Source organism: Podarcis raffonei, chromosome 5, assembly GCF_027172205.1.
Source record: "Podarcis raffonei isolate rPodRaf1 chromosome 5, rPodRaf1.pri, whole genome shotgun sequence".
NCBI lineage: Eukaryota > Metazoa > Chordata > Lepidosauria > Squamata > Lacertidae > Podarcis > Podarcis raffonei.
This window is the reverse complement of record NC_070606.1, coordinates 94,845,553-94,862,096: the sequence shown is the minus strand read 5'-3', so window position 1 is coordinate 94,862,096 and position 16,544 is coordinate 94,845,553. Positions and strand designations below refer to the sequence as shown.

Genomic DNA, 16,544 nt, shown 5'->3' with positions numbered 1-16,544 from the left:
GGGGGTGCATGTATATAAATGCGTACTGCCAGGAATTTCCGGAACCAGGCTCCCTGCCTGGTGGAGGACCTCTTGCCCAACTTCAGGAAATAGGCGGAAAGGGCTCTGGCAGTGTCCCAGAGCCCTTCCGTGGCCGCTTTGTTGCGAGGGTTTTGGCAGGATCCTAGAGTCCTCCCACCTCCTTCTCAAAGCCTAGTAAGTGCTTGCCCAGCTTTGGGGAGGAGGCAGGAGGCATCTAGGACCATGCCAGAGACGTTGCACCACCTCCCCAAAGTCTGGAGCCTCCCTTTGCTGGCGAGGGCTCTACCTGGTAAGCCCGTAATGGTGGGCGGGGAATAAATAAAATGAAGAATGGGTTTCCTCCGTTCTCCATTTTATTTTTAATTTCCCCCACCCACACAAAGCTGTGAACACAAGTAAAATAATGTAAGATTGTGAGTTATCTGTAGTCCTAAATATCTGGAGCACTCCAGGCTAAGGAAGGCTGGGTTAAGCAGTTGGCTTCAGTGGAGAAAGGTATTTCTTTGAGAGGAGATTTGTAGGAAGATAGACTAGTCAGGGCAGTTGCAGTGCCTGCCTGAGCACCTGTGGAAGAAGTTTTATTGAACCAGTGAATAGGAAGCTGCTGTAAGCAGCCACAAAACAAAGAGTACAATTCCTGCTTTGTCAAATGCTACTTACGAAGTCGTGGGCATCTTGCATTCTCCATCGGCCGTTTTCCATTTGTGGCATGTTCACCCACAAATGGAAATTCTGCAGCCTCATTTCCTAAACTCCTATTATACCTGTTCCTTATTGCCCATTTTCAGTGCTTTGAGGCAGAACTCTCAACATGCCAACCCCCACGTTAACCTACATTGCATGGGTTGCAACACATGTAAGTGAAGCAAGATTGAATTTAATGTCTGCTCGATTTTAGCACAGCCCAGATGAGCCAAGCAAGTGAGCTAATTCAGTGTTCCCATGCAGCATCCTTGGGCAGCTGGCATGGGCCCCAGGGCCCTGGCATAGCCTGTCACCCTTAATGTCCCCAGGGACCCTCTTAATGCTCCCCCTTTGTGTTCTATACTGGTGGCCACCATGTAAAATCCTTTGAATGGCCTGGAGTGATGCTAAATCAAGAGCATCATGAAAAATTAAAATGGTGGCAGCCTGGTGACAAATCAAAAGCGTTCCATCCCAGTTAGCCCTGGCAGGAGGTGTTTATCAGAGTGCACCCTGTAAACAAATTATTCCCAAAATAAAACTTTCACCAGGGTAGAGGGGTTGAGAAGGAAGCCATGCCATATCTCCTGAGCATTTGCAGTGCACTGGCGCCAATCCTCAGTAGATGGGTTGCTTGCTGTTTCTTACAGATCCTGGTGAAGCCAATTGCCCTGGACATCACAGTCCCCACCCCTTCCAAAACTTAAGTCGTTTCTGAGGGAGCATCAGGACCTTCTGTCCGTCCTTGCTGTTAAAGATGGAATTCATTTCCTTGTTCCCCTCAGTCCTAGCACAGAAACCTCCCCAAGTTTCGGGGTGGGCGTTGCAAGCTCTTGCACCACTACAGGCCTCCTTGGTGTGCTTTAGGTCATGTACTGCTCTCTCTGAGCCCCACTTTCCACCCGAGACTTCTTGCTTGTGCACCTGAAAATGTAGAACGCTAGTGCAGCAGATGTGTTTCTTCCACGTAATGTTTATTGGGTCCCTGAGAGCTGTGTAACATGATGATGATATGATAGAATCATAGAATCATAGAGTTGGAAGAGACCACAAGGGCCATCGAGTCCAACCCCCTGCCAAGCAGGAAACACCATCAGAGCACTCCTGACATATGGTTGTCAAGCCTCTGCTTAAAGACCTCCAAAGAAGGAGACTCCACCACACTCCTTGGCAGCAAATTCCACTGTCTAACAGCTCCTACTGTCAGGAAGTTCTTCCTAATGTTTAGGTGAAATCTTCTTTCTTGTAGTTTGGATCCATCGCTCCGTGTCCGCTTCTCTGGAGCAGCAGAAAACAACCTTTCTCCCTCCTCTATGTGACATCCTTTTATATATTTGAACATGGCTATCATATCACCCCTTAGCCTCCTCTTCTCCAGGCTAAACATGCCCAGCTCCCTTAGCCGTTCCTCATAAGGCATCGTTTCCAGGCCTTTGACCATTTTGGTTGCCCTCCTCTGGACACGTTCCAGTTTGTCAGTGTCCTTCTTGAACTGTGGTGCCCAGAACTGGACACAGTACTCCAGGTGAGGTCTGACCAGAGCAGAATACAGTGGCACTATTACTTCCCTTGATCTAGATGCTATACTCCTATTGATGCAGCCCAGAATTGCATTGGCTTTTTTAGCTGCCGCGTCACACTGTTGGCTCATGTCAAGTTTGTGGTCAACCAAGACTCCTAGATCCTTTTCACATGTAGTGCTCTCAAGCCAGGTGTCACCCATCTTGTATTTGTGCCTCTCATTTTTTTTGCCCAAGTGCAATACTTTACATTTCTCCCTGTTAAAATTAATCTTGTTTGTTTTGGCCCAGTTCTCTAATCTGTCAAGGTCGTTTTGAAGTGTGATCCTGTCCTCTGGGGTGTTAGCCACCCCTCCCAGTTTGGTGTCATCTGCAAATTTGATCAGGATGCCCTTGAGTCCATCATCCAAGTCGTTGATAAAGATGTTGAATAAGACCGGGCCCATGACAGAACCCTGTGGCACCCCACTAGTCACTCTTCTCCAGGATGAAGAGGAACCATTGATGAGCACCCTTTGGGTTCGGTCAGTCAGCCAGTTACAAATCCACTGAGTGGTAGCATAGTCAAGACCGCATTTTACCAGCTTCTTTACAAGAATATCATGGGGCACCTTGTCAAAGGCCTTGCTGAAATCAAGGTAGGCTACATCCACTGCGTTCCCTTCATCTACCAGGCTTGATGATAATTATTTATTTATTTATACCCCACCCATCTGGCTGGGTTTCTCCAGCCACTCTCAGTAACCCTGAGAAAAGAATTTAAAAGTGAGGAAAGAGCAGAGAAATGTGCCCCTCTTTTTTATTTTTAAAAGGGAGGAGTCTATATCCCTATTCCTAAAGTTTTATGTTGACTGTGCTCTACCACCTTCATAGAGCCTCGCTCTCAGTTTCTGAAAACATAAGTGGGAAATTCCCATACCATTTTACTGAAAATAGCCTTTTCTCCTGGGGATCATAGTTCTGTCCATTGAAGCATAAAGACAAGCCCCCCAGAGCAAGATCAGAGATGCCTTGCACCGCTTCCCTTCGATCGGCAAGTACTGATCATGATATATCAAGGTGAATTTGGGAACCTCACAGTTCATTTGGCAAAAGAAGATTCTAATGTGCCTGTCACCCATGCCCGCCCCCAAATGGGGTGTAGTTTGTGATGGCTGGTGACCTAGTCCATGCAGACTGACCTGCTTTTGATTTGACAGGTTTGGGAGCGTTTGGGCAGCCTAAGGTCAGAGTGGCTATTGATTTTTGCCAGTGAAATAACCAGTGCCACTGTGGTCTCTTCCCAGAGGTGCTTGCATCATCATTGGACCCCAACTCTGACAAACAGGTCGGGGAAGTTTCCTTTTCCCGCATGTGGGTGTTGTCTCACTTGCTGCTTTGCTTTGGTTGGCAATTAGGGTTTGGGTTTTTTTTTTTAAAGGAAGGGGATCTACACCAACAGCAAACCGTAGCATTTTTGTAAAAGTTTAGAATTTGGAAAAGGTGTTTTGCATTCAGCACCTCAGCAATTTTGCGGCAATCCTGTCAAGGTAGGCCAGAATTACTACCAGTGCGTGGCTGATGGGAGGACTTGCAGAAAACACAACAAATTCCTGGCACGCGTGTGATTTGGATCTGGTGGCAATAAGGTCCGCTGCTGCTTGGTCCCTGTGCTCCCCTTGCAGGGAAGGGCCAGCATCTGGAGACAGAAGGGGGGGGGGAATCAGAGAATTGTAGAAGGCACCATGAGGGTCATCTAGTCCAACCCCCTGCAATGCCCAATGTGAGGCTCGAACCCACAACCCTGAGATTAAAGGGTCTCATGCTTGTGCCCTACTGACTGAGCTATTGCTGGTCTCAACTGGACAGGAAGAGCCGGGATGTTGACAAGGAATAAAGAGGGGGTGTGTGGCAAGTAGAGTTCTTAATTCCAAAGCTTGTTAGGAAGGAGGTGAAGCTTCAGTCATGGGTGTGGTGAAGCTGGGCGGAAAAAAGCATTCACAGCTGAGAAAAGGGGCTGGCGAGGGAATGGCTATCTGTTCCTCCCATTTGTTCCTTGATGTGCTAATGGACCCTGGAGCACAAGGGAGCTACCTCTCTTAAGTCTCCGCCTCCCTGCTTTGGCACTCTTTAACCTTTGAGGTGTTTGTTTAAAGGGCTTGGCCATGCTAATCGATATGCCAGCAGACCTTGAGTGGCTGAAGACCTTGAGTGGCTGTGAATTCGCCAGCAGCCAGCTGGCCGGCTTTTGTGGGGAGCAGTGTGTCTTTTCCTTCCAATACAGGAGAGAGGAAGACCCACTGCTTGGGGTAGCAGTTGGGTCAAAGTCCTGGAATAGCTCCCTTCAAAAATATGACCTGCGTATCCCTTTGATGGCAATGATCTTTGTGGATTGGTACTAACACCTTAATGGTTACCCTTAGTGATGGTAGTGGAGCTTTTTCTTCTCCTCCTAACCCTGCAATATTTTGGACAACTTTTTCCATTTATATCATGCCCTTCCTTCAAAGGATCTCAGGGCTGCAAACACAGCAGCGATAAAACAGTTAAAAATAAAAGCATAGTTGAAAACAGTCGCCTAATCTCACAGCTGATAATTTCAGGGTTGCTGGGAATGCTATCTTTTAGCCATTAAATGCCTGAGTAGACTGGAGCTCTTTAAAATTCCTCCTAGATGTGACTAATAAGGAATAGCTACACACCTCAGCAGGAAGGGCACTCCCCAAATGGAGAAGTGCCACCGAGAAGGCCCTGCCACTGGTCAATGCCACCACCAAGTTGGCTTCCCCTGCCAAGTGTAGGGCCCCAAAGTGTGTGATACTGGGGCAGCCGTTCTTTAAAGAACTTGAGTCCAAAACCTTTTAGTGCTAACACTGTAGCTCATTGGTAGGCAGTGGAGGACTGGTGGCAAGGGATCCCAACAGGCTGGACCACTTGCCAACCTGGCAGTCACACACTATCCTGGCTGCAGTCTCTGGACGTGCGGCAGCCCCATATAGAGTGCAATGCAGTGGTTCAGGTGGGAGGTCACCTGAGATTGGGCTGGTCCAGGAACTTCCATAGCTTGTGAAACAACCTAAGTTGGGCATAAGCACTCCTAGCCACAGAAGCCACTTGAGACTCCAGTAACATGTTGGAATCCATGAGTTCTTCCAGGCTACAAACCTGTTCCTTCAGGGTTGTGCAACTCCTCTCATAACTGGTTGCCTACCTAATTCCCGGACACAGGAACCACCCACCCACAGAACCTCCATCTTCTCGGGTTTCTCCCAGACACAGGTCCTGATGTCCTCACTTTCCAAAATGTATTTAGTGTACTGTCTCTTGCTGCTCCTGAGTTTTTTGCCTTGCACCCTTCCATGTGGAGCTTGAATGCTCTAGACCTGAGATGTCTTAAGCAGGGACTCAGTGTGGTTGCAACCCAAACTGTGAAATACCTTAAGTCTTAAGTATTCAGATATGCTAATGAAGAACTGTGATCGTAGAGTTGCTGAGTTAGGAGGCACCACAAGGATCATCTGGTCCAACCCTCTGCAATGCAGGAATTTTTTTGCGCAATGTGGGGCTCAAACCCAGCACCCTGAGACTAAGAGACTCGTGCTTTATTGACTGAGCTACCTTTCCCACCTTCTCCAAACTCCCCTTCTTGGCCTTGTTTGAGAAACATTGGCCCATTCAATGGGACCAAAGAAAGAAGTGGTGACTGGCCATTGGGGAGAAAAAAAGCATTGTTGTCAATGCTTCAATTGTGGCTTGGGCTGTAGTTGTGTGCAGTGTGTGGTGCTGTCTGTTTCATGTATTCTGTGTTGGGTTCAGGCCTAAAGCTGGCTGATGTGATGTATTTGCAATGTTGATTCTGCTGTTGGCTTGTCCCTTTGTGTGTGTGTGTGTGTGTGTGTGTGTGTGTGTGTGTGAGAGAGAGAGAGAGGGGGGGGGGGAGGTCTTTTGTCTCATGTGAAGAGAGTTTGCCTCTGTAAGGCATCGGGTTCTCAGGTTTTCTGTAGGAATTTGAGCATGGGAATGCGGCTTTCAGTCTTTCCTTGTGCATCTAATTATGATGATGATGATGATGATGTTGCCCATCTGACTGGGTTGTTCCAGCCATTCTGAACAGATTCCAACAAATCAAAACATCCAACACTGTAAAAACTTCCCTATGCAGTGATACCTCGATTTAAGAACAGGCCTGTTTATGAACTATTCAGTTTACAAACTGCGCAAAACCCAAAGTTCTTTCTTAAACCGAAATCATTCTTAAACCGAGGCGCACATTCCCTAATGAGGCCTCCTGCTGCCGGTGCTCTTCCATCGTTCATATTCCGTTCTTAGACTGAGGTAAAGTTTGCAAACTGGGACACCACTTCCGGTTTTGCGGAGTTTCCATAAGGAGGGCACCACTGCCAAGAAGGCCCTCTGCCTGGTTCCCTGCAATCTCACTTCTTGCAGTGAGGGGACTGCCAGAAGGCCCTCTGAGGTGGATCTCAGTGTGATTCTGGGCTGAACAATGGGGGTGGAGGCGCTGCTTCAGGTATACAAGGCCAAGGCCATTTAGGGCTTTAAAGATCAGCACCAAGACTTTGAATTTTGCTCAGAAACATACTGGGAGCCAGTGTAGATCTTTCAGGCTGGTGTTATATGGTCCCAGCATATGTTCCTAGTCACCAGTCTAGCTGTCGCATTCTGGATTAGTTGTAGTTTCCAAATCGCCTGCAAGGGTAGCCCCGCATAGAGTGCATTGCAGTAGTCCAAACAAGGGATAGTCAGAGCATGTACCACTCTGGTAAGACAGTGCATAGGCAGGTAGGGTCTCTGATGGAAGTGACCTGTGCCTCCATGGACAGCTGTGAGTCCAAAATGATTCCCAGGCTATGCACCTGGTCATGAACTGTTATTTACAGGTAGATTCATGAAGCCTGCTTGGCTACAAGAAGCCATCTGTTGGTGGGACAAGGTTGTTTGAGAGAAGGCACTGAGGAAATGGTACCTTCTGGTGATTGCTTAAGTGATTCCTTTAGGTTCCCAGAGTGTACGACAGTCTTCTGTTGTGCAAGCTGGCGCATGGGTCGCTGCTGTTCCCAGTTTTCAGATGGGGAACTGAGTCTGGGGGTGATCCTCGCCTGAAACCACGCTGCGTTTATAGTTGTCGTGGGACACGCAACCCCAAGTGTCCCAGGTCCAGCTAGTGAAGTACTGAGACAGGAGCTGCACCAGTGTCTCTCCATTCAACCCCCCCCCAAAAAAAACCCCCACTAGGGCTGCTGCTTTGCAAATTCCCTTAGCTACTTTACTCCTCTCCCTCTTAAGGCAAGTGTGGCTGCCTCTTGCTGCCCCTTCCCCATTCCAGCCACTGCTGCTCTTGCTGATTTTGAAGGGCAGAGTCTGAAGGGTGTGCAGCTCCCTCTCCTTGGCCTGCGTCTTCTGCACTTTGGGATGGGGGTGAAGCAGGGCGCCTTCCCGGGCGCAGGGAGGCTTCCTGTGGGTGTAGGCACCGCGAAATGGCGCAGCACCCGGACTTCCTCTGCTGTCTGTCTCATGCCTGCATTGGCAGCACAGGTGGGTGCCTGGTTGCTTGGTCCTGCCAAGAGGGAAGAGGCTGGGCTGGGCTGGGCCAGGAGCCTGCCTCCTTCCTCCTCTTGCCTGTGCAACACGAGTGACTCAGGCGTGTAGGCGTGGGATTTTCTCCGACTGGTTTGGGCAGTGCTGGGGCCGAATGGCTGTGACTGTGGGTGGGGTTTTGGGTGCTCCCTGGTTCTCTTCAGCCTGCCTCTCTCCTCTCCCTGTCTCGGTGTCTCTGCAGTGCAGCAGACTCTGCGATCTGACACCACCGGCAGCTCCCGGCACTCATGTTCCTGGCCTTTCCAGGGAGGGGGTGGGGGGCTGTCCCCTGCCTTGCCCATGTTTGGCAAGCCCGACCCTCCATGCCGCTCACCAGCAGGTTTGCAGGCTGATATTCCCCCCCCCATTCCACCCCACCACCCTCTGTCGTTTGCTCAAAGTCTGGCAGATGAAAAGTCTCAGCTGCTTGCAAAACTGGCCTGGGGTTTTTCCTACTTAGGGGTGAGTATTTTGCATCTTTTCTGTGCATGTTTTGAGGATGGCGGGGTGAGGTGGGGAGGCTGTTCCACATTGAGACCTCGACTTTCTGCTTGCCCCCGTTTTGGGAAGGGGGTGGCATGGAGCAGGGTGGGTGGAGGAAAGGAATTGCATAGCAAATACCTTTTCTTCGTTGCCGGTGTTGGTTTGGGTTGGGCCTGCTCTTTGAGAATGCCTCAGCCTGGAGAGGGAAGGGTGCTTGGCACGGGAGCTGGCCTGCCTAAAGAATTAACTGGGCATATTTGGAGCGCCGGGGAAACGACTCATGCTCGCAGTTGCCTCTCCCCAGACCTTGGGGTGGTGCTGACTGTCTGCAAAACTTCGCGTGGGCTTTTCAGGGGAGACTAGCTACTTCAGCTGGGCCTCCCCTAAAGCAATGACCTACCTTCCTGTACCTCCTCTGGGGCCTCTGGCTTCAGTTTTTTTGGGCTGGCCCCTTTTCTTTCTGGGAGCATGGCTGTCCCTGCAGTTTGGTTTTGCAAGAGGTGTGGGGGTGCTTCTGTTTCCATGTCTGGAAAATTGAGAACCGTTTGGGGTGGTGTCTCCTGGTAGACGTGGCCCCATCAGGCTGTGTGGAGCTGCTTCCTATAGGAAGGGCTGCTGCATGCTCCCTCCTTGCCTGTCTGCGTGATGCTGCACCACACTGTGTCTAGATGCTCAAAGGTGGGGGGGGGGAATAATTGTTGCAAACTGTGCAGTTGTGGTCTGTGCAGCTTCAGCTGCTCCCCCGCTCCTAAATCTGCACACACACACACACACACAAATACACAGAAAGGTAGTATGCACTAAATGCTGGTCCTTAAAAAAAAGTATCCCGTTTTAGTAAGGGCTGAGGATACTGGGGAGAAGGGAAGTATGAGAACTGGTGGCTCTTAATTCCGGGTGGAGGTGAAGAAATTTGTGCTGCTGTGCCACCCACACCCAGGACCACCACATATACTTAAGGTTTTGTTGTTGTTGTTGTTGCCAATGCCCTGGGAAATTTTCAGAATCAAAAGGCTTGGGGAGTTAGGGTGCCCTCGGCAAGGCCCACCCAGCAAATATCTGGCCACACTGTTCTTGTGTGCTGAACTGGAGCCCTGCAGAAGCCTCCTGATCCTGTCTTGGTTTTTTGCCTCCTTTGCATTGCATATGTTTCCTCCTCTCTCCCAAAGTCTTTAGTCGCCTGAAACGCTGACAGCAGCAGCCCAAGGGTCAGGTTACGCCAGGGCTCTGGGTCTGTTTGGGTAGAGTGGCGCTACCTTGCTTTGTGCTGGAGAGGGCACTGCCCCTGTCCAGACCAAAGGGATCCTATTCCCATAAGGTTCCACAGGGCAGCTGTAGGACTGTTTACTGCCTGGTGTCCTGGAAGAAGTTCCCTCTGCCCTGCCAGCCTGGCCTATGCACCTTCGCCCATCTGCGTGTGCTTGTGAAAGCTGCAGCCAGTTAGCCCTTGCTTAGGCTGAGGCCTGTAGACCAGGGGTCAGCAAACTTTTTCAGCAGGGGGCCGGTCCACTGTCCCTCAGACCTTGTGGGGGGCTGGACTATATTTTTTTTGGGGGGGGGGAATGAACGAATTCCTATGCCCCACAAATAACCCAGAGATGCATTTTAAATAAAAGGACACATTCTACTCATGTAAAAACACACTGGGCCGTCCGTGGGCCGGATTTAGAAGGCTGTTGGGCCGGATCCAATCCCCAGGCCTTTGTGTGTCTCCCCATGCTGTAGACCATTAGGAGGCTTCTAAGCCCACCTTAGCCCAAGCAGGCACGTGGTGGAGCAAACCTGGGGTGGGGTGGGGGGTCTTTTCTTGTCCTATGCTGGAGCTGGCTGCTCAGATGTTTGCTCCTCATTCCCACTCAGGTGAATTTGGCTGCTTTGTCATATAATGCGATGCTGGGTGGGCTTGCAACATGGTTCCTTTTTGACTTGGCCTATTGCACTAGGGAGCACAATAGCAAGAAGAGCTGGCATAATACCTCTGCAGGAAATGTGTGAGGGGCTCTCACTTGCCCCTTGCAGTGACCGAGAAAATGGGGAGGAAGTGTTGCGAGGGGGTAGTGGGGATCACCATGGTGCATTGGATTTGTGTGTCTGGTTTGGAGGCAGAAAATGCTGTGGAAGTCCTTGGCCGGCCAGCCAAAATATCTAGAGTTGAAGCTCCGGGGTTGGCTGGAGGCCGTGCGGGGAAGTGGTGGGTGCTGCTGCACTACCCTGTGTGTGAGCTGTTGGGCGGGGAGAATGAACAGTGTAAACAAAGTCTCTGTGTGCCTCCATTCTCCTTGGGGCTTCCCCCACCCTCCCTGGGCTCCAGAGAGGGTCTCCTGATGAACCCTGAGGACTCTCCAGCTCTCTCTCACCATTTCCTGGTATTCCATTTATTTATTTCCTGGCACCATGTGTATATGCAATCACATGGAAGGTGGGGGGATGCCTGTATGGTGGAAGGCCCCAGAGCAAAGGCCAAGGCCGTGTTAATGAGTTGACTTCCTCACATTATTTGTATACGGTCTAATGGCCAGCAAGAGTCGATAGGGAGTAGAGTTGGGGTCAATTCAGAGTGTGGGTTTTAGGTGGGTGGTTCTCAAAATGGTTTCTTACTGTGGCCGCAAGTGGGGCCAAAGACATGCATGATAGCTGCCCTGATAGCCCCATGCATCCATATCCCATATAGATCAGTGGAACAAACTGCGGCACCTTAGCAGTTGCATTCAAGACATACGGGGGTCTTGGATAACCTCCATCCTTCAGCTTACCCAGAGAGACTTGGCTCCGACATTGGTCCAAAGGCATTTTGCATATTGCACATCTCTAAGTGCATCTTTTCGTTGGGTGCCTCTTTGATGCGCTTTAATGTGAATCTTTCATTGAGTGGTGCTGCTTTGCTTTCAAGGACTGGGTGGGATTGATCTCAGCTTCTCTGCTGGATGCCTTTCAGGTGAATTGGGGTAGAAGAGTGCAGTTTACAGCCAATTTGAGACCCTTTTGACACTACCGCAGCAACTTTTCATCTGAGAGTTGTTGGGGTTTTTTGAGAGAGATGATTAACTTAGGGCTGAATGCAAGCTGGCAAGGTTTTGTGCCCAGAATTTTTAAAAAGTCACTATTTTCCCCCCGGTTACTGTGTTTGGGCAGGTGGGAGATGATAACTTTTTGAAAAGGCTTCTTAAGAAGCAGAAAACATAGAAGAAAAGAAGACAGAAGCCATTCATCAGATAGCCCTATGTTTCTCTGGGAATTATGGGTACTAATGAGGGTTCAGAAGGTCCCCCTTCCTCATTCATAGTTGCTGCAGGCATGGTGGCTAGAAACTTGATTAAAAAAAATATGCATATATTATAATGTTTCAGTTGCAAATGGATACCTGCACTTCCTAGGTGCCCTCCAATCAGCCCCAAGCAGCACAACTGATGGAAGTTGTACACTAAAACAGATGGAGGAACCAGGTGTGTGGCCGCTGGAGGCCCATGTGGGTGTCTCTGTAGCAATACAGAGCATCTTCAGGTGAAACTTAAGCCAAGGCACTTTGCGCTAGATGAACATCAAGCTGCCTAAGAATGCACAGGCATAAGGTTAGGGAGCGAGTCTACAGTGGGGTGGGGGCTGCACCACTAAAAAAGTGCGTACAAGCATAAAGTGGGGTGGCTATTTATCTTGGTACCAAAGATGCAGTTGCCTAGGAGTCCTCTGGGACTCTCATTGGCAACATCCATTATAGCCCCTCCCCTGAATTTTGCCTGAAGTTGCTGCTGTTCCATTTCTTCTCTGATCCAATCATCATGCGGCGCCATGAGATCCGTCCGTGCAGTGGCACTCATGCTACTTGGAAGTGCGGTCTGGAGGGCTGACCATCCATCCTTGCTTGGGCTGCTTCTGTTTGCCCTTCCATTCTGCTACGGGGTCCAGTTTTAGCTTGGAATTTCCCCCTCCGCCTCTAGTTGTGTTGCGTTCCTTCCGTGCTCATTTTTACCATGCCTCTTTTTCTCTATCTCAACAGGTAGCAAGGGGATCCTTATGCAGCACCACGTGAAATGAACAAAACTCCACAGCCCTCAGGAGGAACCCCATCAGCCCCACACCCCTCCCCCTCTCCTGGACTTCCACAGGTAAAAGGATTCTCCCTCCCAAGCTGCCATGTCCCCCTCTGTTTTACAATATGTAATAAAAACTATCATCCTTTCCCCGTTCGCAACCTCCATTGGCTGCTCTGTCTTCTCTGGTGGCTCCTCTTCAACACAAGTTGTCCCACACACACATGCACACCTTTCTGCATTTCTCTTGCCTTTTGCTTGTGGGTCAGTTCTGCACTGTGGGTCCAAACAACCTTGCAAGGCAGGATTTGATTGGACGACCCTCTTGAGCCCCCTTTGCAAAGTTTGCCTTAGGCTCTCTGCGTGCGCCGAGTGTTCGCACAAATTCTCCACGCACCCCAATCTTGCTCTCTAGAGGGTGGGGTTTGGGTGTGGGTTGGGGGCAGCTACGGAAGCTGCTAACTTCCTCTTCCTCCCTTCTCCCCCTCCCCCAGCAGTCAGCATTTCCTCCTGGCCAGACGGCACCTGTGGTTTTTAACCCAGCGCAAGCTACCCAAATGAATACGCCTTCCCAGCCACGACAGGTAAGGGGGTGGCCGCTCTTGCCACTGCTGCTCTTCGGCCGCGAGATCTCTGGGGTGGCAGCCAGGCCTTCTCTGAGGGGCTGCCAAACAGGTTCTTCCATGTGGCTCGGGGATTGCCGGGCAAATGGAGCCCTGGAGGCTGACTCCGTCTGCAGGCGCCGCTGACTCAGGAGTTCATCTGCAGCACATGCTGGGTGGATATGTCTGTTTGGGTGAGCGCAGCTGAGACAGCCATGAAGGCAGAGGTGTGGTGGAAACTGCCCTATCCTTGGTCCTCGCACAGTAGGGGGTTGGGGGGGTTCTGAGAAGGCAGGTAGGGCGACTAGATAACTCCGAGGAGTGAGTTGGTGGCGGTGGCGGGGGGATGCTTGTTTCTGTTAGTGATGTTCTGCTCTTGTCTCCTCTCCCCTCGCTCTTTCCTGTCTTAGTTTCCAGCAGGGCCTCGTGCTTTACATCAGCAGGTACTAACCCTTCTCTACTCCCTTCACCGCATGCTGTGTATGCAATCCGGGGCTGGGCTGGGGTGCATCTATGTTGGGGAGGGGGTTTCCTTGGACACTGCAGGGAACCTGGCTGGAGAAGTGTAGAGGCTGCTGGTCGTTTGTCCTGGCTGGCAAGGCAAGAACAGCCTGAGATGTGTGGTGCACATGCTGTAAAAGACATAAGCTGTGAAGCCCCTGGTCCAAAATTTTTGGCTGCTGCCTGAGGTCGTCAGGTGGCCCAAGGCAAGCTGCGCTCACTTGCCCTCAGCTCTCTGCCCTCAGTATGAGGATAATGACACCAGCCACACCTTACAGGGGTGTTGCAGTGGTCACACGATAATAGACGTGAGATGTTCCGGATGTTCTGAAGTGCTGGATGAATTGCATTCCTAAAGAGAAGCATTTTAAAGCACACACAGAGGAAATGAATTAAGTCAAATAGGAAAATGAAACATGGGAAGGCAAAACTATATCTCAGGTGCTCGGCTGTGTCTGCTGATCCCAGGGGTGACCGGGCTGCTAGGGTCTGTTTGACTGCAGTGTCCAAGGCAGAGGACTCTCTCCCCTTCCCATGTGACTTGCATGACATGCTGACTCATGACAGCTGCTGCTGCTTCTGCTTGCTTCTTCCTTGTTCTGTGCCACCCCTTCCCTTCCTGTGGAACAAGCTGCCTGTCTGTGCCAAGAGATTGGTTTTAGGACCATTTCAAAACTGTCGGCCTTCTTTCCTTTCTCGGCCCCCCCCCCAGTTGCCCTTTGGGGTGCCATGGAGAGATGACGAGGCCTCATAGTGTTGCCCCCCAGACATTCTCTCGAAAGCTTCAGTTACTGTTAACTTTAAGGGGATCTGACCCAAAAAAGGTTGGAGGTCTTATTCCAGGGGTGGGGAACCTCTGGACCACCAGACATAGTTGTAGTACCCTGGTAACAGGGCCCATTCATTGGGGGTGATAGAAGTTTTAGTCCAGCAAAATATGTAGAGCCATAGATTCACTCATTCCCAGAAGTTACACATTCAGGAACTGTTTCCTGTAACCCTACATGCTTGGTTAGGAGTTTTTAAAAGGTGTCACCTAGGATTTTGAATCTGGTCTCGTTCCTCCTCATTGGTTCACTCTGAAGAGCCCAATCCACTTGTGGTCAAATAGCACCTGTAATGCTAACCGAAGAGATTTGTATCCTGGCTGCCCCTGTGCTAACCTTGCTGGACCTCAGATTGTATTCTCATTTGAAGCTGGTGTCCCAGTGCCTAGTCAGAGCTCCTGACTCCTTGAGTCAGCCCCTGGCTGCGTGGGTGTCATACACACCCACAGTGGACAAAACATGGGAGTATGGTTTTTCTGTAGAGAATCTGTGGGCCGCTTCAGATCCCCTACTACAGTGTTTCTTAAACTTGGGTCCCCAGCAGCTGCTGGACTACAGCTCCCATCATTCCTAGCTAGCAGGACCAGTGGTCAAGGATGGTGAGAGTTGTAGTCCAACAACAGCAGGAGACCCAAGTTTGAGAAACACTGGCCTACTGTGTCTCTTGCTAAAATACTGGGCTGGGAATGAGGAAATCTGGGCTTCAGGTCTCACCTCTGCCATGATCTCAGTGTGTGACTTTAGGAAGCCACCACCTGTCAATATCAGCCTTCCAGAGAAGATGGTATTGGCCTGTATTACAGTACTGTTGTCAGAGTTAGTGAGATTTAAAAAAAAAAAATTAGCTGGGAATACTTCTGTTCCACAGTTCAATTTCTGAAGATGACCTGTTAAGAATTATTGCTACTCTTTATCAACTCAATCCTGGTCCCCTTAGTTCAGAACTAGGTTCACTGTGTTAAATTACACATTCTATCAGTTTTCCAGTTTGCATGCCCAGCATCTTAAGGAACTGCAGAGTAAAGAGCACCTTCTGGGTGCATAGAGGGGATTGCCCCAAGGTGGCAAGTTGATGATGCAGGGGGAGGCAGCTCCACCTGACATCTATGTTGATGACTATCTAGAATAACCCTTGTCCTCAATGCTTGGATGGCTTTAGAGCGGATAGGACAAAATCCGTGGAGAACAAGGCTCTCAGTGGCTGCAAGTCTGGATGTCTGCATAGCAGCTCCAGTATCAGAGGCATTTGGCTCCTGAATACTGGCTGCTAGGGATCAAGAGCTATCATGCTCATGTCCTACTTGTGGCTTCCCAATGGTTGACCTCTTTGGGAAACTGGAGGGCAGGTTAGACTGGCCTTTGGTCTGATGCAGCAGGGCTGTTACCATTCTTCACGTCTGCCCCCCGCCCTCTGGGGATGTCATTATGGATCTGGCTGTTGCTAATGAAGCCCATGAGAAATAGCTCGGCGAGAGGTTCCTTGTCACGGCTAGATGTGCTGGTGGGTCACTGGTAGCCCACTCCCATCTGTGATCTCCTCTTCTGCTACATTGCCCCTTGTCCCTTGGGGTTTGAATTCCCCTCCTCTTTACCTCTTCCAATTTGCACAGCACTGCCACTTTGCTAACCACTGAGGCCTTTAGCTGCTTTGGGTTCCAGGCTGTGCACATGCGCATGCAAGTACACATTTGAAGTTATGGCTCATTTGGGCTGTGCTTAGAAAGGGGTTGAGGGTGGCTTTGCCCTTCGTAACCACACATGGCCTCCTTTGTGATCCCAAAGCTTCCCCTCCCTCACCCATCGTCCCATTTTTTGAGGGCCTGTCCAAGAGTTTAGAAAGCTGGAAAACTGAGATAGTGTTATGCACTGGCTCCCAGTTTGTTTCCGAGGACAATTCAAAGTGTTGGTGCTGACTTTAAAGCCCTAAATGGCCTCGGTCCAGTATACCTGAAGGAGCGTCTCCACCTCCATCGTTCTGCCCAGACACTGAGGTCCAGTGCCGAGAGCCTTCTGGTTGTTCCCTCGCTGCGAGAAGCCAAATTGCAGGGAACCAGGCAGAGGGCCTTCTCGGTAGTGGCACCTGCCCTTTGGAATGCCCTCCCACCAGATGTCAAAGAGAAAAACAACTACCAGACTTTTAGAAGACATCTGAAGGCAGCCCAGTTTAGGGAAGCTTTTAATGTTTAATAGATTATTGTATTTTAATATTCTGTTGGAAGCCGCCCAGAGTGGCTGGGGAAACCCAGCCAGATGGGCGGGGTATAAATAATAAATGATGATGATGGTGATGATGATGCAGGGAGC

The 16,544-nt window shown here is 50.2% G+C and overlaps 1 protein-coding gene across 12 annotated transcripts in view; it reads left to right on the top strand.

The window, feature by feature from the left end:
• Window positions 1-16,544, top strand: part of EIF4G1 (eukaryotic translation initiation factor 4 gamma 1) — an 80,104-nt gene that overhangs the window by 8,209 nt on the left and 55,351 nt on the right. For 7 of the 12 annotated variants that reach the window (XM_053390690.1, XM_053390682.1, XM_053390683.1 and 4 more), the window contains 3 exons: window positions 12,277-12,385; window positions 12,805-12,894; window positions 13,323-13,355. In XM_053390690.1, coding sequence (XP_053246665.1) covers window positions 12,311-12,385; window positions 12,805-12,894; window positions 13,323-13,355 — 198 coding nt within the window. In that variant the 5' untranslated portion in view covers window positions 12,277-12,310. The remainder of the gene's footprint in view (window positions 1-12,276; window positions 12,386-12,804; window positions 12,895-13,322; window positions 13,356-16,544) is intronic. The other 5 variants (XM_053390694.1, XM_053390691.1, XM_053390689.1 and 2 more) reach the window with 4 other exon arrangements.